Consider the following 23658-nt stretch of genomic DNA (forward strand, 5'->3'; position numbering starts at 1 on the left):
TGTCTCATCTAACTGAAGTGCAATTGTGCTACACAGCAGTCTCTTCCTAGCAGAGCATGGGTGGAGATGGCATTGATGAGGTCAGGCAGGACCTCTATGCGGTACCCAGGAGGTGAAGCTGCTGGTAAGTCATGCCCAGGGCCCCATCCATGGCTCTCTTTTTGCCACACTCTGCTTTCTGAAAGTTTTCCTCTTCTTAGGAGAAAAGGAGAGTTCTCCTGTTCCTAGGCTCACAAAGAAATTAATTCCATACAAGCTCACGCAATGTAGATTTTTTTTTTTCCAGTTCTGTATGCAGTTCTAGTCAAGCTAACTTTCTATGAGACTATATGAGGCACAGAGATCAAGGATCCTATCCTACCATAACTCTTGTTCTTGTCTCTTCTCTCTTTTTCTCTCTATGTAAACCACCCAGCCCTGGCCCTGGAGGAAGAGATAAGTACCCATGACAAGGCAATACAAAAATATGACCTTTATTACTCAGAAAAGTTTTCCACAAACTTCAAAATAGCACCTCACCAGCTTAGCTGCATCATATTCAGTATTTAATTTTCTTTTTTTTTTTTTTTAGTATTTAATTTTCTTAAAGGGAGACCTAACAGGCCCTAAATAAAAAGAGTATAAGAATTCATTTTCTCTTTTCTATTCGGCTGGAATCCAAGTATTTTCAATAGGAAAAAAATAGCTGAATTAAATGAAAATCTTGTTTAAAAAAAGAGATGAAAGGGAATTTCTACATAAAGGCAAACAGCAGGGCTTATTGTAGGTCCTCTCAGGATGGAAGCTGAGGTTGTGGTCATATGATATTCTTACGGTGGCACCATCCTCATAAGAGGAGATGAAGCCTAAAAACGCATTTTTCCGTATATCATGCAAACAAGATTCTAGCTGAGCTATTTCAAATCCTAAAAGATGATGCTGGTAAAGTGATACACTCAATATGCCAGTAAATTTAGAAAACTCAGCAGTGGCCTCAGGACTGGAAAAGGTCAGTTTGCATTCCAGTCCCAAAGACAGGCAATGCCAAAGAATGTTCAAAATACCTTACAGCTGTGCCCATTTCACATGCTAGCAAGGCAACACTCAAAATCCTTCAAGCTATGCTTTGGCAGTATGTCAACCAAGAACTTCCAGATGTACAAGCTATGGTTAGAAAAGGCAGAGGAACTAGAGATCAAATTGCCAACATCCATTGGATCATAATAAAACCAATAGATTTCCAGAAAAAAAACACCTACTTCTGCTTCATTGACTGTGCTAAACCTTCGATTGTGTGGATCACAACAAAATGTGGAACATTCTTAAGGAGATGGGAATACCAGACCACCTTACATGCCTTCTGAGAAACCTGTATGCAGGTCAAGAAGCAACAGTTAGAACAATGGACTGTTTCAAAATTGGGAAAGGAGTATATCAAGGTTGTATCTTGTTGCTATGCTTATTTAACTTATTTGCAGAGTACACCATGTGAAGTTCCGGGCTGGATGAAACACAAGCTGGAATCAAGATTTCCAGGAGAAATATCAACAATCTCAGATATATGGATGATACCACCCTAATGTGAGAAAGCAAAGAGGAACTAAAGAGCTTCTTGATGAGAGTGAAAGAGGAGAGTGCAAAAGCTGGCTGAAAAGTCAGCATTCAAGAAGCTAAGATCACGGCAACTAGAAGGGAAAAATGGAAGCAGTGACAGACTTCATTGTCTTGGATCCCAAAATCACTGAGGACAATGACTGCAGCCATGAAAATAAAAGATAGATGCTTGCTTCTTGGAAGAAAAGCTATGACAAAGCTAGACAGCATATTAAAAAGCAGAGACACATAATTCTTTCAAACTATGGTGTTGGAGAAGACTCTTGAGAGTCCCTTTGACTGCAAGGAGATCAAACCAGTCAATTCTAAAGGATATCAACCTTGAATATTCATTGAAAAGACTGATGCTGAAGCTGAAGCTCCAATACTGTGGCCACCTGATGAGAAAAGCGAACTCACTGGGAAAAATCCTGATGCTGGGAAAGACTGAAGGCAGGAGGAGATAGAGACAACAGAGAATGAAATGGTTGGATGGCATTGCTGACTCAAGGGACATGAGTCTGAGCAAATTCCAGTATATGGTGAAGGACAGGGAAGCCTAGCATGCTGCAGTCCATGGGGTAGCAAAGAATCAGACATGACTTTGTGACTGAACAGCCCCTGAAGAAAAGAACATGTCTCATTGCTGATGAAGAACAGGAGAGGAAATAAAGTGGAGAGGAGCCCCAGGCTCTTTCAGGAGGTTTGCATTTGCATTCCCTGTTCCTTGTCCTTTCCCTTGGTCCACCAGTGGGTTTCAAATTTAGGCATGTGGTCAAAGGATGCCTTCATCTCTGCCTGGGGTGAGACTAAGGGAGTGTTTACTGCATTTTCATATCTAGTGATTTCTCTGAACCCTGTCTTTGTATGTATATATAGTTACTTAAAGGGCTTCCCTGGCAGCTCAGCTGGTAAAGAATCTGCCTGCAATGCAGGAGACCCTGGTTCGATTCCTGGGTTGGGAAGATCCTCTGAAGAAGGGATAGGCTACCCACTCCAGTATTCTTGGGCTTCCCTGGTGGCTCAGATGGTAAAGAATCTGCCTGCAATGCTGGAGCCCTGGGTTTGATCCCTGGGTTGGGAAGATTCCCTGGAGGAGGGCATGGCAATCCACTCTGGTATTCTTCCCTAGAGAGTCCCATGGACAGAGGAGCTTGGTGAGCTACAGTTCATGGGGTCACAAAGAGTCGGACATGACTAAGCACAGCACAGCACACCTATTTAAAACTAAACTCTCAAGGCATTGTGGATTACCATTATCATTATTATCTGATGTTGAAATAAAGAACTTCCTTTACAAATCAGAAAGGTCATAATTTGACTGATGACCATAATCTGACTCTGAACCACTCAATACCATTTTGTTTTCCAAAAAATTATTTTCCATTTTAAATCATACTGTGCTATTTATTCAATCATGCCCCTAAAATAATTTATTTAGTGGAAAAGGGCACAGATATTATGAGTCTCTTGTACTTATAGACATTTTTGGAGACTTGGATTTTATTACATTCTCTCAAATCAGAAATATTTTTCTCTCTCTGGAACCTAATACACTTCACCTCTAAAGACTGTACAGAGGAAAAAAGTAAAAAGCTCTAATAACTGCATTCAATGCTGCTTTGAGGTCTCCATCCCCGTTTCCTTGGTGAGTAGATTAGTCTCTGTTGAGCATCCCCTTAAATATGGTATAGGTGTATGTCCAACTTAGTCTATAAGCACTAAAATGAGGCTAACAGATTTTATATTACATCTTATCTCCCTTGTATGAAGGAAGGAATAGGTTAAAAAAAACTCTATGAGAGAAGTTCCAAAAATAATTTCTAGTGAATAACTCATAAAAACTCTATTCTGCCTATGCTAGGAATTTTGGAGCTAGAAATTCTAGAGGAAATAATTTCTGATATGTCATTTTGTGGAAGAAATGTATAACCTTTAAAAATTATGAATCACTATGCTGTACAACTGAAACTTAAAAAATATAGTAAATCAATTATATTTCATTAAAAAATCCAAGAAGACAGGAGAAATAAAAATTTTACACTTAGTAAAATTTTCTTAAAAAAAACTTATGGCTCAGATATTAAACATTACTTTCCTTGTTGGGGGTGGGGGTTGATTGAATGGTAGACAGATAAAAGAAGCAGAAAGGAATCTGGGCTTTCTTTTCAAAGTCAATCTTTATCATTTTTCCTGGGTCATACACATACATCTTATGGCAAGTTCTGAAAATATCAAAACTCATTCTGTGAAGTTAAAACAACTCATGATTATTTGAGGATGACAATGGTGGTAAAAGTTGCAATGTTAATAGTGATGCCAATTAGAAATGTAGTATCTGTATGACGGAGTACAAATCCTGGAAACCAACCAGTATTGAAGATCATCTGGATCCCATATTATCTGTGTTACTCTGAACAATTTACTTAATTCTATATATCTCATAAGATTGTTACAAAGATTAAATGAATTTCTACAAAAATAATTTAGAACAAAACCTGGCATGTTTCAGGACTCAATGTATTCATTAGAATTATATTAGTAATACGTACCATTATAGAAAATGATTTCTAGCTTAGATCAATTCCCTTTGTAAAGTTTTGTCTAATCATTCATAGGCTGGGCTACTGTTTCTCTCTGTTTTATGGGATAAGGGAGATATCGACAAATGTTTAAATACATCAATTAGTTTGCTATGTTTATATCAAACATATATAGTTTTGTCCACAATTTTCATGTGCTTTAAAAGAATCATTGAATAAAATTATGTTAACCAGAATTCATAGATAGCTATTATAAAAGAACAGTGAGGGTTTGAGTTATCATTAGCTTTTTGAAGTGTTTACATTGTCCCTTGAAAATGCTGTTTAATTCAGACGTGTCACTGAGTAATGAAAGCATTCCCCAGAGCTAGTTTGAACTATAATATGTGTTTGCTGAGAGAGGGGAAGAGGCAGTGGGACCTGGATGAAAATGATTGCCTCTTTACAGGAGGCAGAATTGCTGCAAAAGATCAATAAAGAAACCGTTTACTTGTGCAAAGGCACCAAGCAGTTCCTGTTTTTAGAAAAATAATGAATTCTTCCCTAAATCTGCTACAGGTAGAGTGTCATTCAGTCTTTGGGAAAGCATTGTTCCAAACAGAAATTTTCCACACCCTTAGTCATATATACTCTCAAAATATGCTTATTCTCATAGACACATTCCTGTACTTTCGCAAGAGTTTCATCGTGGATCCCATTCAGGCTCTTTATAAAAACACTCACACCTCTCTTTTTCTCTCCAACTTATTCTTATTACACTGATATATATTTGATATTCCCTCTTGATCTTTATAATTTTTAATGCATGTACCCTCTCAGGCTCATTCCTTCAGTCCATGTTGACATACATGCAGTATTAATACCTGAATAGCATTCAGGTGTATATGTAGATTTGTGTACTCATACTACAAACGCTTTGATCTACTTGCTCATATACTCCTTCTTACCCACTAGTGTTCATCCCCTAATCCACCTAGACTCTCTTTTTACCCTCACACATTGCATTTACTCAAAATTTTTCTTACAATAGCATTTATGTCAGAGAAAGCAATGGTACTCTTGCCTGGAAAATCCCATGGCTGGAGGAGCCTGGTAGGCTGCAGTCCATGGGGTCGCTAAGAGTCGGACATGATGAGCGACTTCACTTTCACTTTTCCCTTTCCTGCATTGGAGAAGGAAACGGCAACCCACTCCAGTGTTCTTCCCTGGAGAATCTCAGGGACGGCGGAACCTGGTGGGCTGCCGTCTATGGGGTCACACAGAGTCAGACATGACTGAAGCGACTTAGCAGCAGCAGCATTTATGTATTACTTACCTAATTCCTAGAGACTAACCCACAACTACTTCTCTGTAACAGTAATTATTTTTTTATTTGTCTTTATTCTCATGTTTTCGAAATTCTTCCAGGTTCATTATTTCATGACATATGAAGAAAGAAAGTTAGAAATCTTTTCACCTGGTGGACATGTTTCAGGCTTCCAAGGCATCCTCCTTTGGGGGAAGAGCTCCAGAAATATGTGCCACTATTTTCCCTTGACCTTCCTCTCTAGCCTCTAACAAAGCAAGGCCAGAAAGTAATGGCAGTGTCCCTTCTGATGGGAATGGAGAAGAAAGGGAGCCCTAGGTGCCTGAAAGCCACAGAGATTCTGGGATAGTTTGCAATGCAGTATTAACACCTTGGGGAAAACTCCAGAATTTTCTCTGGCAGGCTAGAACTCAGACCTTCCTGTGGTTCCCAGGAAGTTAGGGGCCACTTCTCTGTGTGATTGGTTACATCCCTCTGGTCTTAGGGATCAGTTCATGCATCCTTATCTCCCCTTCAGAACTGTGATTCCTTGGGATATGGGACTGACTAAACTTCTCCATATCTTTTTTCTGTTCTATGACTCTAATTCTCATGCTTTTTATGCAGCCCTATAGAAGGTAATCAGAAAAAAAGTCAAGAACTGAGCTAATGTGAAGAAAGAAAAAGAGAAGAAAACAGGCTTATTTTGTGCAGGGCAGAGACAAAGCCATTCTGGGTCTGGCTATCCTAGCTCTAGTGTTTATGGGAAAAAGACTTCCTGACCTTCCCAGGACCCCATTCTTTACTATATCCAGCAGCCACTGAATTTGTGGGTGGTGTAGATGCAGCTGAAGACAAAAAATGTAGTGAGAGAAAAACCAATATTTATGGAGCATATGCTATGAGCCAGATACTCTGCAAAGAAATTTACAACTATTTACTCATTAATTCTTGACAGAAGTGGAAACTAAGGCTCACTGATGATGATGGACAGGGAAGCCTGATGTGCTAGTCCATGGGGTCTCAAAGAATTGGACATGACCGAGCGACTGAACTGACTGACTGAAGGCTCAATGAGGTGAGCTTGCCTCACAGAGTATGCAAGGAGCTGATAAAACCTCAAGTAAAGGTATGTAAGACTCTAAGATTGTACTCTGCATATAGGTAAACAGCAGAGTGATGGTATACAGCCTTGACGTACTCCTTGATGTACTTGTGTATATTGTCACCCTGCTTATTTTACTTGTGTGAGAAATGCCAGGCTGGATGAAGCATAAGCTGGAATCGAGATAGCCAGGAGAAATATCAATAACCTCAGATATGCAGATGACACCACCCTTATGGCAGGAAGCAAAGAAGAACTAAAGAGCCTCTTGATGAAAGTGAAAGAGGAGAGTGAAAAAGCTGGTCCTCCATAATGAGGAAGATCCCAGAAAGATGTGATTTAAATCACTTATATGGGGCAGTTCTCCCCAGTCTTTGTTTGGAAATGAATGTGTTAATCGCTCAGTCATGTCCAACTCTTTGTGGCCCCATGAACTGTAGTCCACCAGGCTCCTCTGTCCATGGAATTCTCCAGGCAAGATTACTGGAATGGGTAGCCATTCTGTTCTCCAGGGAATCTTCCTGAACCAGGACTGAACCTGTGTCTCCTGCACTGCAGGCAGATATTTTTTTACCACCTGAGGCACCAGGGAAGTCCAGTCTTTGTCTCAGTTCAGTTCAGTTCAGTCGCTCAGTTGTGTCCAACTCTTTGCAACCCCACGAACCGCAGCATGCCAGGCCTCCCTGTCCATCATCAACTCCCGGAGTCCAGCCAAACCCATGTCTCAGTGACACCATCCAACCATCTCATCCCCTGTTGTCCCCTTCTCTTCCTGCCTTCAATCCTTCCCAGCATCAGGATCTTTTCAAATAGGTCAGCACTTCGCATGAGGTGGCCAAAGTACTGGAGTTTCAGCTTCAGCATCAGTCCTTCCAATGAACACCCAGGACTTATCTCCTTCACAATGGACTGGTTGGATCTCCTTGCAGTCCAAGGGACTCTCAAGAGTCTTCTCCAACACCATAGTTGAAAAGCATCAACTCTTCAGCACTCGGCTTTCTTCACAGTCCAACTCTCACACCCATACATGACCACTGGAAAAACCACATCCTTGACTAGATGGACCTTTGTTGGCAAAGTAATGTCTCTGCTTTTTAATATGCTGTCTAGGTTGGTCATAACTTTCCTTCCAAGGAGTAAGTGTCTTTTAATTTCATGTCTGCAGTCACCATCCGCAGTGATTTTGGAGCTCAGAAAAATAAAGTCAGCCACTGTTTCCACTGTTTCCCCATCTATTTGCCATGAATTGATGGGACTGGATGCCATGATCTTAGTTTTCTGAATGTTGAGCTTTAAGCCAAATTTTTCACTCTCCTCTTTCAATTTCATCAAGAGGCTTTTTAGTTCCTCTTCACTTTCTGCCATAAGGGTGGTGTCGTCTGCATATCTGAGGTTATTGATATTTCTCCCAGCAATCTTGATTCCAGCTTGTGCTTCCTCCAGCCCAGCATTTCTCATGATGTACTCTGCATATAAGTTAAATAAGCAGGGTGACAATATATAGCCTTGACGTACTCCTTTTCCTATTTGGAACCAGTCTGTTCCATGTCTAGTTCTAACTGTTGCTTCCTTTGCCCAAAAATCTTGTTTTCATTTTCACACCTGTCCTGCCCTAGGACCCTCCCCACTATGCTTGTGCAACTTTTGCCTAAGAGGGATTCCACCACACAGCCCTGTGGGGGTTGGCAACACGTATCATGGGGCAGCAACGCCCCCCCCACCGCCCCCGCTTTCTGTACCTGTTGCTGTCAGGGAAGTTTCCTTGATCTCAGGAAACTTCTGCATGTTATCTCTTTACTCCAGCAAAGCTCAGCTTTTGCCACTAGCTTCATCCTTGGAATCTCTGAGGGAAAACAAAGCTTCAATTGTACGCCAATTGACAAGCACCAGTTGTCCAGCCCAGGGGTCCATCTATTTCCTACATCAATCTTAACTAATATATTTTTATATGATTGCTTTTGACTCTGTCCACAACCCAGATCCCCTTTACATTCTTTTTGTCAGGATGTATAACCACATCATGCCAGCTCTCTCTAACATGTAGCCACCCAGAAATGGGCAGCCTTCCTGTGTGAAACAAATGTCCTACCTCAAAACAGCAATAGTCTGCTACTCAATCCTGCTATCAGAACAGCAAGGTAACTTTCATTGCTCCATTTAAATTTCCAGGGGTAATAAGGAACTGGTCTGCTGTGTCTCTTTCTCCCCACAACTCAGGGGACCTATGATTTCTGAGTAGAAACCTTCAGGAAACTCTCTTTTCATTCAAGGACAGTGGGATGCACCTCTGTATTCCTTTCTCAGTATGAGGGGTGGGGGATGGGAGACTTAGCTCTTTCCAATGGGTCTCTTCAGAAACCTTTATTTAAATCATCTAATTCATAACTCTTTTAAATCTTTGATTAGGGCAGAGCTTCTTAACCTCAGCAGTGCTAACAGCTGAATACAAATGTGCTGATCTGAGTTCTGAATAAGTAAGGCATCACTGAACAAAATAGTGATTGTAATTCCTTTCAGTGTTTGAAAGTACTCACTTTCCAGCTCTTGCTTGGTTAGGGACCTATGGGGCATGTGCAGGTGTGTACACACACAGCCTGTTTATAGTGACCATAGATTATAGAGACATTTGCTGAGGAGGTTGAAAATGATAAGCCCTTATATTCTTAGTAGAGGAAAAAATACTCTATTATATATGACTATGTGTGTAAATTTGTGTATGTATTGCATTGTTTTAATTTTACTGTTGTTTAGTCACTCAGATATGTCTGACTCTTATGACCCCATTGACTATAGCCCACCAGGCTTCTCTCTCCACGGGATTTCCCAGGCCAGAATACTGGAGTGGGTTACCATTTCATTCACCAATGTATATGTATTATTTCTGAGTAACAAATATTGACCAATTTCCTAATTAACAGACTTGTGGGTAGAAAGAAGTGTTTTTTTCTGAGATAAGTTATATTTGTTTAAGCTATTAAAATAAGTATTTAAGTAAGCTACTGATATCTAAGTAAATTATAAACTATAACCTTGTATATGATATTTATTGGAAATTAAAAGACACTTCTTCCTTGGAAGAAAAGCTATGAAACCTAGATAACCTATTAAAAAGCAGAGACATCACTTTGCCAACAAAAATCCATGTAGTCAGAGCTATGTCTTTTCCACTGGTCATGTACAGATGGGAGAGCAGGACCATAAAGAAGGCTGCCTGCTGAAGAATTGATACTTTTGAACTGTAATGCTGGAGAATACTCTTGAGAGTGCCTTGGACAGCAAGGAGATCAAACCTAAACGAAATCAACCCTGAATATTCATTGGAAGGACTGATGCTGAAGCTGAAGCTCCAATAGTCTGGCCAACTGATTTGAAGAACCCACTCATTGGATAAGACCCTGATGCCATGAGAGACAGAGGGCAGGAGGAGAAGGGGATGACAGGGGATGAGACGGCTGGGTGGCATAACCCACTGAAAGGACACAAGTTTGAGCAAGCTCTAGCAGATTGTGAAAGACAGGGAGGCCTGGCGTGCTGCAGTCCATGGGGTCACAAAGAGTGGGACCTGACTTAGCAACTGAACAATGAACAGCAAATTTTTCTCTAGAGTCCACATTTAAGCAATATCATATGATATCTATCTTTCCCAGTCTGGCATACCTCAAGAAGTTGTAATGTTAATAGTGATGTCAGTTAGGGAGGCAATATTTGCAGTGGTTGGGTACAAACATTGGAGACAGACAAGTATTGAATCTCACTTGGATCACACTTTATGTGAGTTACTCTGAACAATTCATTTCATTCTCTATACTTCATAAGATTGTTAGACATATTAAATGAATTAATGCAAAAATAATTTAGAACTGAATCTGACACTTAAGAAACAGATACTATTATTATTATGTTAGTAATATTTATTATTATAGAAAATGACTCCTAGCTTAATGTTCCTCTGCAAAGTTTTGTCTAATCACTCAGTTGACTCTAATAGTTATCTTTCTATGAATGAAATTGATTTTTGTGAGCTGTATTGTTACACATTTTTTTCTGTCCTATAAGTTTTGAATCTCCGTTCCTGATCTTTAATCTCCACCACCTCACCCCAGTGAATCTACCTTTGTGATGATAATTATGATGTTTAGGATAACAACATCAACAATGATGATAATAATGACACTGTGGATGATAGTCTATTGCTACAATGATCATTATATTTTAAAGCCAAATGTGGAAGTCACGTTTTAATGCGGTGAAACACGTGAACAATGGCTCGGCGGATCTCCTTTGTCTTGGCGCTATAAATGAGAGGGTTAAGCACAGGAGGCACGAAGAGGTAGATGTTGGACAAAAGGACATGGATGAATCCTGGCACATTTTTCCCAAAGCGGTGCACCATGGAGACCCCAATCATTGGTACATAAAATGCAAGTACAGCCAAGATATGTGACACACATGTGTTGAGAGCTTTGAGGCGTTCTTCATGGGAGGCAATGGCCATGACTGAGCGCAGAATGAGCACATAGGACAGGAAGATAAATAACAAGTCCATGCCAAATGTGGAAATAAGAACAAAGAGTCCATAGACGATATTGATTGTGATATCAGCACAGGCCAGCTTCATCATGTCTGGGTGGAGGCAGTAGGAGTGGGAAAGGACATTGGATCTGCAGATAGGAAGCCTCTGGATGAGGAAGGGAAGAGGAAAAAGCATGATGAAGCTCCGAGCAGTCACAGCTAAACCCATTCCAGCAATGACTTCATTAGTGAGCACAGTGGCATAGCGCAAGGGATCACAAATGGCCACATAGCGGTCAAAGCTCATGGCCAGCAGAATGCCTGACTCCATCATGGAGAAAGAATGAATGAGGAACATCTGGATTAGGCAGGCATGAAAATCAATGGTGCGGGCATTGAGGCAGAAGGTTCTGAGCACAGTAGGCAGTGTGGCCATGGACATGGCCATGTCACTGAGAGACAGCATGGACAGGAAGTAGCACATGGGCTGATGCAGGCTGGGCTCCGCTCTCACAGCCTGCAGGATCACCGAGTTGCCCCCGAGAGCCACAGCGTACATCACACAGAGGGGTCCCGCTAGCCAGAGTTGAGTGCTCTCCAGGCCAGGGATCCCAGTCAGAAGGAAGAAGGCAGGGCGAGTGACATTGAACGACCCCATGGCAGGAGGAAGCCAGAGAGCTTTCCAGGGTCAGACCTTCTGATTTAGTGATTTCTGAGAGCTGCACTTACTGGAAGAGGAGGGACCAGGGAGTAAAAGACAGAGCAGATGGTGTCTACACAATTTAAACTGACTCATTCATGAAATCACTTATTTTGTAAAGATACAGGTAAACTTCTTTTCTTCATACTTTATGATCATCAAGTCATAGGCTGGGCTACATATTCCCTCTGTTTTATGAAAGAAGGACAATATTGACAAATGCTTAGATGTGTCAGTTAGTTACAAAGAAACTGTTCGCACTATGGTATCTGCAATTCTAATCACTTCTTTGAAAGGAAATAGGTTAATTAAACTTCTTAGAGAACTATTACAAAGGACATTTGGTGTTTGACTCATCAGTAACTGTACAAGTATTTAAATTTTTCCTTCACAATGTTGTTTGATTCAGTCATGTCACTAATTAATGATAGCATAACACAGAGCTAGTCTGAATTATGATGTATGTTTGGTTAGGGAGGAGAAGGGGCTGTGGGACTTCAATGAAATCTACCGCCAGTGAATATCAGCTTTTTACTGGCTGAGTTGCTGCAAAAAAGCAACAAAGAAACCTTTTATTTGTGCAAAGGTATGAAGTTGTTCCTGTCTGGAGAAAATTTATGAATTCTCCTCTAAATCTGGTATAAGTATACTAACATTCAGGTTGTCTAAAGACCATAGTTTTTCCTTTATTTTTTAATTGAAACATAGCTGATGTAAGGACGATACTTTAAAATCTATGTCATAGTCATCCATGTTTAGATATGCTCATCTATTTATGGTTACAGTTTATGACTAACTGATTTCTTTTTCTCTGGGGGACTTTTGTATACTTTTTTATATATCCTGAGAACTTTTATATATCTTTTTCTCAGAATTAATAAAATGAGAACAAATTTGGATCATGTGTGCTGGATTACCTGTTAGTCTGAGTTGTGGAATTGGCAGTGACCACTTTGCTCCTATTTTTCTGAAGCTTTCTTGTGCCCAAGTCCTGCTTTTCTTCCTCAACTTGCAGCAATGTTAGTGAATCATAGAAACATTGATCTCAAGGAATCTGACTCTGGAAAGTGACAATCTAGAGAAGTATGGTGAATCACTCAGAGTTACACAAGCAGATAGTGGCTGTTCCAGGATTAGAACCCCAAGGCCAAGGACAGTCCCACTTATTCTGTTCACTCAGCTGAGATACTGCCATCTGATGACCTCCCTCCACTCAGTCTCTCTCTTCTTCACCCTACCCTTTTCCCAGTATAACCCTTTCTCGGGGCAGGGTTAAACCTCTCAGGACAGTCAGCTAGTTCACCCCTACTGGGTTTGAGAACTCACCAGAGAACAGACTGACGAGAGACATCCAAGGCCAACACATTCTTCTATCTGCTCAAGTGCATTCATGCCTGCCTCTTTTATATCTCACTCTAAGCCCCAAGAGGAGAGCAGTGGGGCTGACTTTGTGCCTGAAAACTCGTTAGGAAGATCTTATTCTCTTGAGGACTTTCATGACTACTGACAAGAAGCACTTTTAGCTGAAAAAGAACTCTGCAATCTGCCACACCAGTTCTCTCCCCAGTGCAAGACACTGCTTGGTGAAGGCTGGGCAGGCATGTAAGACAGGAGCTCGTTATCTTTAAAGAATCCCAGAATTACGTGACATATTGAACTAGCCCAACAAATAAGGTATAATCAGAAAATAACTGAGTTTTCTTATCCTGGTGAATTTATTGAAAATGCTTAGTTCTTTTTTAAAGTAATTTTTATTGGACTATAATTGACTTACGATATTGTGTTGGTTTCTACTGCAATATATATATATATATATATATTGCCTCTTCTTTGAGTTTCCTTCCCGTTTAGGTCGCCACAGAGCACTGAGTAGGGGTCCCTGAGCTCTACAGTAGGTTCTCATTAGTTATCTACTTCATACAAAGTATCAATAGTTCTTTGCCTTCACCTTTGTAGAACCATATATTCTTCTGATCAGAAGCAACAACACCATGACAGCTCTCTCTAACATGCAGCCACCCAGGAAATGGTTAACCTTCTTGGGCATAGCTAATGCCTTACCTCAAAATGGCAATAGTCTTCTATTTATTCCTGCTATCTGAAGAGCAAGATGGCTTTTATCACACTCCTTAAATTTTATTATTATTATTATTAATTAAATATAATATATTTTATAATTATATTTTATTTATATTTTATATTATTTTATTTTTATATTATTTATATTATATTATATATATTCATAAATATATGCTATATATTCATAAATATATATTATTATTTATAAATATATTATATATTTACATTATATTATATTTATATATTATATATATTATTTATATAATTGTATTTTATATATATTTTACTTTATTTACATAATTATATAAAATATAATTATAATAATATAATTAAATATAATCAAATATAATTAAATAATATTATTATTGAATATCAAATTAAATTTATATCAATTAAATATTAATTAAATTATTAATTAAAAATTAAATATCACACTACTTAAATTTTCAAGTGTAACAAGAAACCTGTCTGCTATGTCTCTTTTCCCCTACAACTCAGAGGACAAAAGCTCCTGAGTAGAATCCTTGAGGAAACTCTCTTTTTATTCAAGAACAGTGGGATGTACCTCCATATCGCTTTCTCTTGCATGTAGGATGTGGGATGGGAGACAGCTCTTTCCAATTATTCTCTTCAGAAATCTTTATTTAGACCCTCTAATTCATAACTCTTTACACCTTTGATTAGGGCAGAGTTTCTCAACCTCAGCAGTGTTAACAATTTGTTTTGAATAGTTCTTTGTTGTGATGTGATGTCTTGTGCATGGTAAGAATTCTAGCAGTGTAACTGGTCTTTATCTAACAGATGCTCTACCCCTACTATGATAATAAAAAATGCCACCAGACATTGACACGTGTGCCATGCAGTACAAAAGAATGTTTGGTTGAGAACCACTGAATTTTGCAAATGACTGTATAAGTCAGCTAACTGGTTCTATGAAAATCAAAATTTCCCATGGTTGATCATTAAAAAGATAAAAGCCATTATCTTCACATATCAACCAGTCTAAGATACACAGGATCCATTTTAAAATTCTGTTTCATGTACAAAGCATTTCAAATTCTTAGAACATTAGAATTTCTCATCTCAAATGTGTGGTCTGTGCATGAATTAGGAAAGAATTTCCTGACATGTGGCAGAATGAGAGGTGAATAGAGCTTATTAGAGAGAGAGATGATCTTAGAATAGTGGGCCAGCTCAAAGGAAAGCGGACCCCTTTCAAAGGCTACTAGCCAATTTTTATAGCTTCAAGACAAAATTCCTGCAGGAACAGTGGCATTAGGTGGTTGGTTAGGATGCTATAGGGTGGGCATATTATCTAATATGGGATCAGAGAGTTGGCTGGGGTAAGTCAGGGGACTTGGTAACAGTTGCTACGGGGCTTGGTCAGTTCTGGAGAATTTTGTCCTGTGACTTTGGTAAAGGGTTCCACATCTGTGACCTTAGTACAAGGTTCCCCACCTGTGACCTTGGTGTAGGGCTCAACAATGATCTCTCAGCTCAAATCCCTGTTACATTTCTTTCTTTCTTTTTTAACTGAACCTCTTGCAGATTCTCAAATATGCCATTTCATGACTGGGTGCTTCTGTATTTGGTTTTTATCATGTCCTATGCTGGGAATTTTTGCCACCTAAAATATTTCCTAGTGAATCCTACAGATGTAAGAACCTTCCCTGGTTATTTAATTATTTTTCTAATCTCTTGTGCTTTTTTGTGATTGTTTGTGAACTTGACATTCCCCTATTTCTGGTTTTATCAAATGCTGCCAAAACTTTACATAAATCACCCATTTTGTGTCTTACTCATTATATTATCCTCAATACGTAGCTCAGTGCCTGTGGCTTTTTTGACCCTTAGAAAGAATGAATAGAGAAAATTATTTTCAGCTTCATAGTCACAGAAACCATGTCTTATCCAGAGTCTGGCTTGACGTCACATGATGTAGGCATTTCAAAACTGATTTTGGAATGGAGGCAGTCCATGTCAGTGTACATAATCACAGAAATAGCTAAAGGTTTTCTCACAAATAAGCAATTTTAACATGTAGCCTAAGATAGAGTCATCCACATTCAGTGCCATTCATGAGTTTTCAAAATTTCTCTAAAAAGAAATTGAGGGAAATATCTAAGGTGAGGAAATAAGTTGGAATAAACAACTAACCATTTTCAGGATATTAAGTGTTATTTGGCTTCTTTTAACCCAGAGTTTGACTCTTCTTCTGGTCCCAGTTATCTCCTCCCAAATACTGCCTACTTCTTAACCACACCAGGAATGTTCTAGGTATTGTCAATGAATTTATTCACAATTTCCTCAGACTATCATCACAAAACTCAATATGGGGACTATAAAAAAGGAACGAGTCTGGTTACTCTTGTTTCCCCACAGTATATATGGGGTACTCAATGTATTTGTAAATTATAAAATTAAAGAATAAATAAATTAGCTAAATACCAGTTTTAAGTAGCAAGAATATGCTTAGACTTGATTAAATTTTCAGATTATGATGTTTGAAGCCTGTGTCTATATTAGTTATCAATTGATATGTAACAAATTACCAAAAAAGTAGCTTAATACTCATTAACTCATTAAGTGATGAACTTTGTGTCTTATTTAGGAAGGACCAGTAATTGGCTTGGTTGAGTGGTTCCAGCTAAGATTCTCTCTTGAGGTTGCAGTCAAACTGCTGATTAGGGCTGCAGTTCATGAAGAATTGACTAGGTCTGGATGACCCTCCCCCAAGTTAACATGGGTGTTGGCAGGAGACTTCAGTACTTGGTTGCTTAACCCTCTCCACAGGACTGTCTGTGATACACCTTCCTCCAGAAGGAGACAAGATGGATGGTGCAATCTCTCATCTCTCTCTAGGCTGAAAGATGGATGATGCAATGTTCCACCACCTCATTTAAAATAAAAAATCTAGTCTTTGTTTCACACATGATCATTTACTTCTTGTTTTGTTACTTATAAGTGTCCCTAAGTTCACCCATACACAATAGGACAATATTGCACAGGGGTATTGCCTACCTGTATACTGCTTCCCAGGTGGGTAAAAGGTAAAGAATCCACCAGCAATGGCAGAGCCACAGGAGACATGGATTCGATCCCTGTCTGAGTTGGGAAATCTTCTGGAGGAGGAAATGACAACCCACTCCAATATTCTTGCCTGGATAATCCCATGGACAGAGGAGCCTGGTGGGCTACAGCTCATGGGGTCACAAAGAGTTGGACATGACTGAGCACACACACACATATATGCATGTCTGTAGCTGGGTATCTTTGGGGGCAGGAGAAAATTAATGTTAAATCATGTGTTGATGATTATAAGAATAATTTCTAAGATTTAAAATATTTACCTCAAAGCAAAAAAGAAAAGAATATAGGAAAGTTCCATGGATTAACTGGTTGTAAATAATTTGGCGTTCAAATCACTACCATCTTCCCATAATTTTTCTTTTTTTTTGTTTCTCATTTATTCTCTTCTTTTTGCTTTTGATTCTACTCCCCTTTCTTCTAGATATTTCTCTTATTATTTTTTTTTCTGACTGCTCAGCACAGCTTGTGGGATCTTAATTCCCTCACAGGAGACAGAAACTCAGTCTCCAGCAGTGGAAGTGCAGAGTCCTAATCACTGGACACCTAGGGAATTCCCCTCTTATTTCTTGTTTTCTCATGTCTTCTTCTTTCCCAGCTCTCTTCTTTTTTCTTCTTTTTCCTATGTTCTGGTCCATTTATCCTTCTTTATCTTCTTCCACAGCAACAGCTGTGGTAGAATCGGTGCCTTCAGCTTGGCATCATCAAACCATAGGTTTCAGCTCATGCTGTTCCGTACCTCCTTCACACTGAAGAAAACAAAGCCAAACAAACCAAAATAAACAAAAGAAAACAAAACTCTAATTTTGCATTGCCCAAGTCATTTGACACCATCTCTATTTATTCAATCAATATATAGAGAGCTTTGACTAAGTGCCAAAGGGCTTCCCAGGTGACCCTAGTGATAAAGAGCCCACTGCCAAAACAGGAGACATAAGAGATGTGGGCTCTATCCCTGGGTCAGGACGATCCCTTGGAGGAGGGGATGGTGACCCACTCCAGTATTCTTGCCTGGAGAATCTCATGGACAGAAGAGCCTGGAGGGCTACAGTCCATAGGGTGGCAAAGAGTTGGACATGACTGAAGCAACTTGGCAGGCACACAGGCATGTATAGCTTAATATGTCAACATTACCAAGCCTTAGAATATGACAATATATTCTTAGTTTTAATTTTATTTTCTTCAACCCTCTCTTCCTTCTCTGAAATTCCTGGTTATTGTCTATCATCTCTATAAATACTATCCAAATGGGCCTTGACTGTTTTGTTCACAGTTGTGTCTACATTATTTTAAATATTGTAGGACACCTGTTGTGTTTTTAATAAGCATCTGTTGACTAAATGAACTTATGCTCCTTGTTCTTTTAGATGAAAAGAGCAGTGAAAGACACATTTTATATATATGTGTCTCTTGCTTAAACATCTTTGAAATTTTAGGGTCTTCTCTGTTCAAATGTTTCTAATTACTTGCATAATGTATACTCAGGTACTCCCATAATATTCCTTACTTTCTTGGTAACTCTCCTTTCACATGGATTGTGATGAACTCACTTGTTACATTTTCAACTGGACAATAAGCTCTCTTAGAGAAGGATCACGCCTGTCTTGATATTGTTACATCTCCAGGTCCTAGGAATGCAGGAAAGTGCTTGGTTGAAATGTAGCATATAGTGATGTCTATTGAATTCACGTGTTAGTTGTGATCTAACCCAGGAAACAAAAACTATGGTCTAGTTATGGTTCAGTCAGAATATAAGGACCATGTCAGTTTCTTTAATTAAGAAAAATTAATGTAAAAGCTTCTGAACCAATTATTAAATAATGCATAAGACCAAAAGAGATTATGATGATGTCATTGGAGGTAACTTCAGGTAGCAGCTTCTAATCACAGGACTTAAAGAACAAGGTCAGAGTTTTGAAATTATTAATTCTTACAATCTTGAGGGAATAGTGGTGAAGAGCTGAAACTCAGAGTCCTGAGAAGAAGGTACTGATTAGGTGATGCTGGGATATCGAGTTCAGACAAGAGGCCTTATATAACTAAGATTTACTCCTCTGAAATGAGAGGGACAGGGAACTTCTCCTGCTTGTTCAGAGGCCTTTAAGAGGTCACATTAGACCCCTTCCGGAGTTTTGTTGCTGTTTAGTCACTAAGTCATGTCTGATTCGTCGTGACCCCATAAACAATAGCCTACCAGGCTCCTCTGTCTTTGGGATTTTCCAGACAAGAATACTGGAGTGGGTTGCCATTTCCTTCTTCAGGGGATCTTCTCAACTAAGGGATTGAATCCAGGTATCCTGCTTTGGCAGGCAGATTCTTTACCACTGAGCCACCAGGGAAGTTCTTGGAAAGCTATAAAATGGAACCAGCTAATGCATTGGAAAGAATCATTGTTGCTCAAGTGCAGAAGTGTGGCTGGGGTAACACTGAAAGCAACAAAAAGCAATCCTCCTTCTTGCTTGAGTATCCAAGCACATCCTATTTGCAGATCTGGGGAACTGATTGGAAAATGAGAAATGGAGATTACAGAGACCCAGTATCACAAGGAAAAATGTAAATGTGTAATTGAGACTGAGAGACAATAATAAAATGACTAGGACAATAAAACAGAGTGAACTTAATCTTGGAAATTGTTTACACAGATTTCAAAAGATCCAAGAAATGGACCTGCTGTTGATAATTCAAGTTAGAGATGTGCCACTATGATCCGCAGTCTGAAGCCTCAAGGTGGGATCACCAGAACTGAAGCCAGAGTGATTACAACTGGCAAAAGCTGGAGCTGTGGAAGAAATGAAACACTCGCCACAGACTTCTTTAGGCAGGAAAATGGACGAGTGACATAATCTCTGTGTGCCAGTGCTTCCTAACCACTGAATGTATCTGGAAGCTAGCTGACATTCAGTTCAGTCGCTCATTCGTGTCCGACTCTGTTCAATCTCATGGATTGCAGCATGCCAGGCTTCCCTGTCCATCACCAACTCCCGGAACTTGCTCAAACACATGTCCATTGAGTCAGTGATGCCATCCAACCATCTCATCCTCTGTCATCCCCTTCTTTTCCTGCCTTCAATCTTTCCCAGCTTCAAGATTTTTCCCAATGAGACAGTTCTTTGCATCAGGTGGCCAAAGTACTGGAGCTCAACTTCAGCATCAGTCCTTCCAATGAATATTCAGGACTGGTTTCCTTTAGGATGGACTGGTTTGATCTCCTTGCAGTCGAAGGGACTCCCAAGTATCTTTTCCAACACCACAGTTCAAAAGCACCAATTCTTTGGCACTCAGCTTTCTTCATAGTTCAACTCAAACATCCATGCATGACTACTGGAAAAACCATAGCTTTGACTAAATGGACCTTGGTTAGCAAAGAAATACCTCTGCTTTTTTAAAAAATAATTTATTTTTTATTGAAGGATAATTGCTTTCCAAGGTTCTGTTTGTGGCCTTAAAGAGTCAGTTTCCCAGTTCTGTGTAAGTTCTAGTAGCTCTATGGTGGGGTTAATGACGACCTCCTCCAAGAGGGCTTATGCCATACCCAAGTCTGGTGCACCCAGCCATACCCAAGTCTGCTCCACCCAGAGCCCCTGGCCCTGATCCATCTACTGTTGACCCGTACCTCCACAGGAGATACTCAAACACAGTTTTGTCTCAGTCTCTGTGGGGTCTCTGGGTCCTGGTGCACATGAAGTTTGTTTGAGCCCTCTGAGCATCTCTGACAGGTATGAGGTTTGATTCAAAATGCAATTTTGCCCCTCCTACCATCTTGCTGGGGCTTCTCCTTTGCCCTTGGAATGTGGGGTATCTCATCACAGTTGCCCCAGCTCCTACTGTTTCACTGGGGTTTCTCTGACCTTGGATGTGGGGTATCTCCTCATGGCCGCTGCTCCTGACCTTGACTGTGCAGCCGCTGCTCCAGCTGCCATCGCATCACTTCATGGCAAATAGACAGCGAAACAGTGGAAACAGTGGCAGACTTTATTTGGGGGGGCTCCTAAATGACTGCAGACGGTGACTATAGCCATGAAATTAAAAGATGCTTGCTCCTTGGGAGAAAAGTTATGACCAACGTAGACAGCATATTAAAAACAGCAGAGGCATTACTGTATCAACAAAGGTCCATCTAGTCAAAGCTATGGTTTTTCCAGTAGTCATGCATGGATGTGAGAGTTGGACTATAAAGAAAGCTGAGTGCCAAAGAATTGATGCTTTGAACTGTGCTGTTGGAGAAGACTCTTGAGAGTCCCTTGGTCTGCAAGGAGATCCAACCAGTCCATCCTAAAGGAAATCAGTCCTGAGTAGTCATTGAAAGGACTGATGCTGAAGCTGAAACTCCAATACTTTGGCCACCTGATGTGAAGAATTGACTCATTGGAAAAGACCCTGATGCTAGGAAAGACTGAAGGCAGGAGGAGAGGGGATAACAGAGGATGAGATAGTTGGATGGCATTATCAACTCAATGGACATGAGTTTGAGTAAACTCCAAGAGTTGGTGATAGACAGGGAGGCTTGGCGTGCTGTAGTCCATGGGTCTGCAAAGAGTCAGACATGACTGAACTGAACTGAATTGCTTTACAGAATTTTGCTGTTTTCTGTCAAACCTCAACATGAGTCAGGCATAGGTATACATATACCCCCTCCCTTTTGACCTCCCTCCCATCTCCTTCCCCATCCCACCCCTCTAGGTTGATACAGAGCCCCTGGTTGACTTTCCTGAGCCATACAGCAAATTCCCATTGGCTATCTATTTTCCATATGGTAATGTAAGCTTCCATGCTGCTCTTTCCATACATCTCACCCTCTCCTCCCCTCTCCCCATGTCCATAAGTCTATTCTCCTTGTGTCTCCTTTGGTGCCCTGTAAATAAATTCTTCAGTAACATTTTTCTAGATTCTCTATATATGCATTAGAATACGATATTTATCTTTCTCTTTCTGACTTACTTCACACTGTATTATGGGTTCTGGGTTCATCCACCTCATTAGAACTGACTCAGATGTATTCTTTTTTGTGTCTGAGTAATATTGCATTGTGTATATGTACCACTACTTCTTTATCCATTCATCTGTTGATGGATATCTAGGTTTCTTCCATATTCTAGCTATTGTAAATAGTGCTGCAATGAACAATGGGACACATGTGTCTCTTTCAATTTTGGTTTCCTCAGGGTATATGCATAGGAGTGGGATTGCTGGGTCATATTACGGTTTTATTCCTAGTTTTTTGTTTTTTTTTTAAGGAATCTCCATACCATCTTCCATAGTGGCTGTATCAATTTACATTCCCACCAACAGTGTAAGAGCATTCCCTTTTTCTCCACGTTTTCTCTGGAATTTATTGTTTGTAGACTTTTTGATGTTGGCCATTCTGACTGGTGTGAGGTAATATCTCATTCCAGTTTTGACTTGCATTTCTTTAGTAATGAGCGATGTTGAGCATATTTTCATGTGTCTGTTAGCCATCTCCATGTCTTCTTTGGAGAAATGTCTGATTAGCTTTTTTCCCCACTTTTTGACTGGGTTGTTTGTTTTTCTGGTATTAAGTTGTATGAGCTGCTTGTATATTTTGGAGATTCATCCTTTGTCAATTGTTTCATTTCTATTATTTTCTCCCATTCTGAGGGTTGTTTTTTCACCTTGCTTATAGTTTCCTTTGTTGTTCAAAAGTGTTTACGGTTAATCAGGTCCCACTTGTTTACTTTTGTTTTTATTTCCATTACTCTGGGAGGTGGGTCATAGAGGATCTTGCTTTGATTTTCATCATCAAGTGTTCTGCCTATGTTTTCCTCTAAGAGTTTTATAGAGTCTGATCTTACATTTAGATCTTTAATCCATTTTGAGTTTATCTTTGTGTATGGTGTTAGGAAGTGCTCTAATTTCATTCTTTTACATATAGCTGTCCAGTTTTCCCAGCATCATTTATTAAAGAGGTTGTCTTTGGGAAAAGGAGGCCTCAAACACAAGAAGTTAAAAAAAAAAAAATAAGGCAGAGAAATACTACACAAATGAAGGAACAAACTACAAACTCAGAAGTCCAAATAAATGAAGAGCAAATAGGCAAACTCCCTAAAAAAGAATTCAGAATAATGTTAGTAAAGATGATCAAAAACCTTGAAAACAGAATGGGGGAAATGCAAGAATCAATCAACAACAACCTAGGAGAATTAAAGAATAAACATACAGAGACAAACAACACAATTACTGAAATTAAGAATCCTTTAGAAGGAATCAATAGCAGGATATCTGAAGCAGAAGAATCAGTGAGCTGGAAGATAAAATGGTGGAAATAACTTCTGAAGAGCAGAATAAAGTAGAAAGATTGAAAAGAACTGAGGACCATCTCAGAGACTTCCGGGACAATATCAAATGCACCAGCATTAAAATTATATTGGTCTCAGAAGAAGAAGAGAAAAAGAAAGCATATAAGAAATTTTTTGAAGAGATTATAGGTGAGAATTTCCACTCTATGGAAAAGGAAATAGTCAACCAAGTCCAAGAGGCAAAAAGAGTCCCATACAGGATAAACCCAAGGAGAAATATGCCAAGACACATCCTAATCAAACTAACAAAGACTAAACACAAAGAAAGGATATTAAAAGCAGCAAGGGAGAAGTAACAAGTAACATACACATAAAACTGATTTTCAGCAGAAACTGCAGGCCAGAAGGGAATTGCAGGATATATTTAAAATACTGAAATGGAAAATCTACAACCAAGATTCCTATAACTGGCAAGTATCTCATTCAAAATTGATGGAGAAAAAAAAAAAACAAAAAACTTT

The 23658-nt window shown here is 39.5% G+C and overlaps 1 protein-coding gene across 1 annotated transcript; it reads right to left on the minus strand.

Moving 5' to 3' along the window:
- Nucleotides 1-10736: 10736 nt before the first annotated feature.
- Nucleotides 10737-11675, minus strand: LOC122450160 (olfactory receptor 51I2). The gene has a single exon (XM_043482359.1). It carries the CDS (start codon nt 11673-11675, stop codon nt 10737-10739), a length of 939 nt encoding a protein of 312 aa, XP_043338294.1.
- Between the last annotated feature and the right edge of the window lie 11983 nt (nt 11676-23658).

Source organism: Cervus canadensis, chromosome 11, assembly GCF_019320065.1.
Source record: "Cervus canadensis isolate Bull #8, Minnesota chromosome 11, ASM1932006v1, whole genome shotgun sequence".
NCBI lineage: Eukaryota > Metazoa > Chordata > Mammalia > Artiodactyla > Cervidae > Cervus > Cervus canadensis.

What these genes read in the sequence shown, in the direction of transcription:
- LOC122450160 (XM_043482359.1), bottom strand. Translation starts at nt 11,675, where the DNA reads ATGGGGTCGTTCAATGTCACTCGCCCTGCCTTCTTCCTTCTGACTGGG.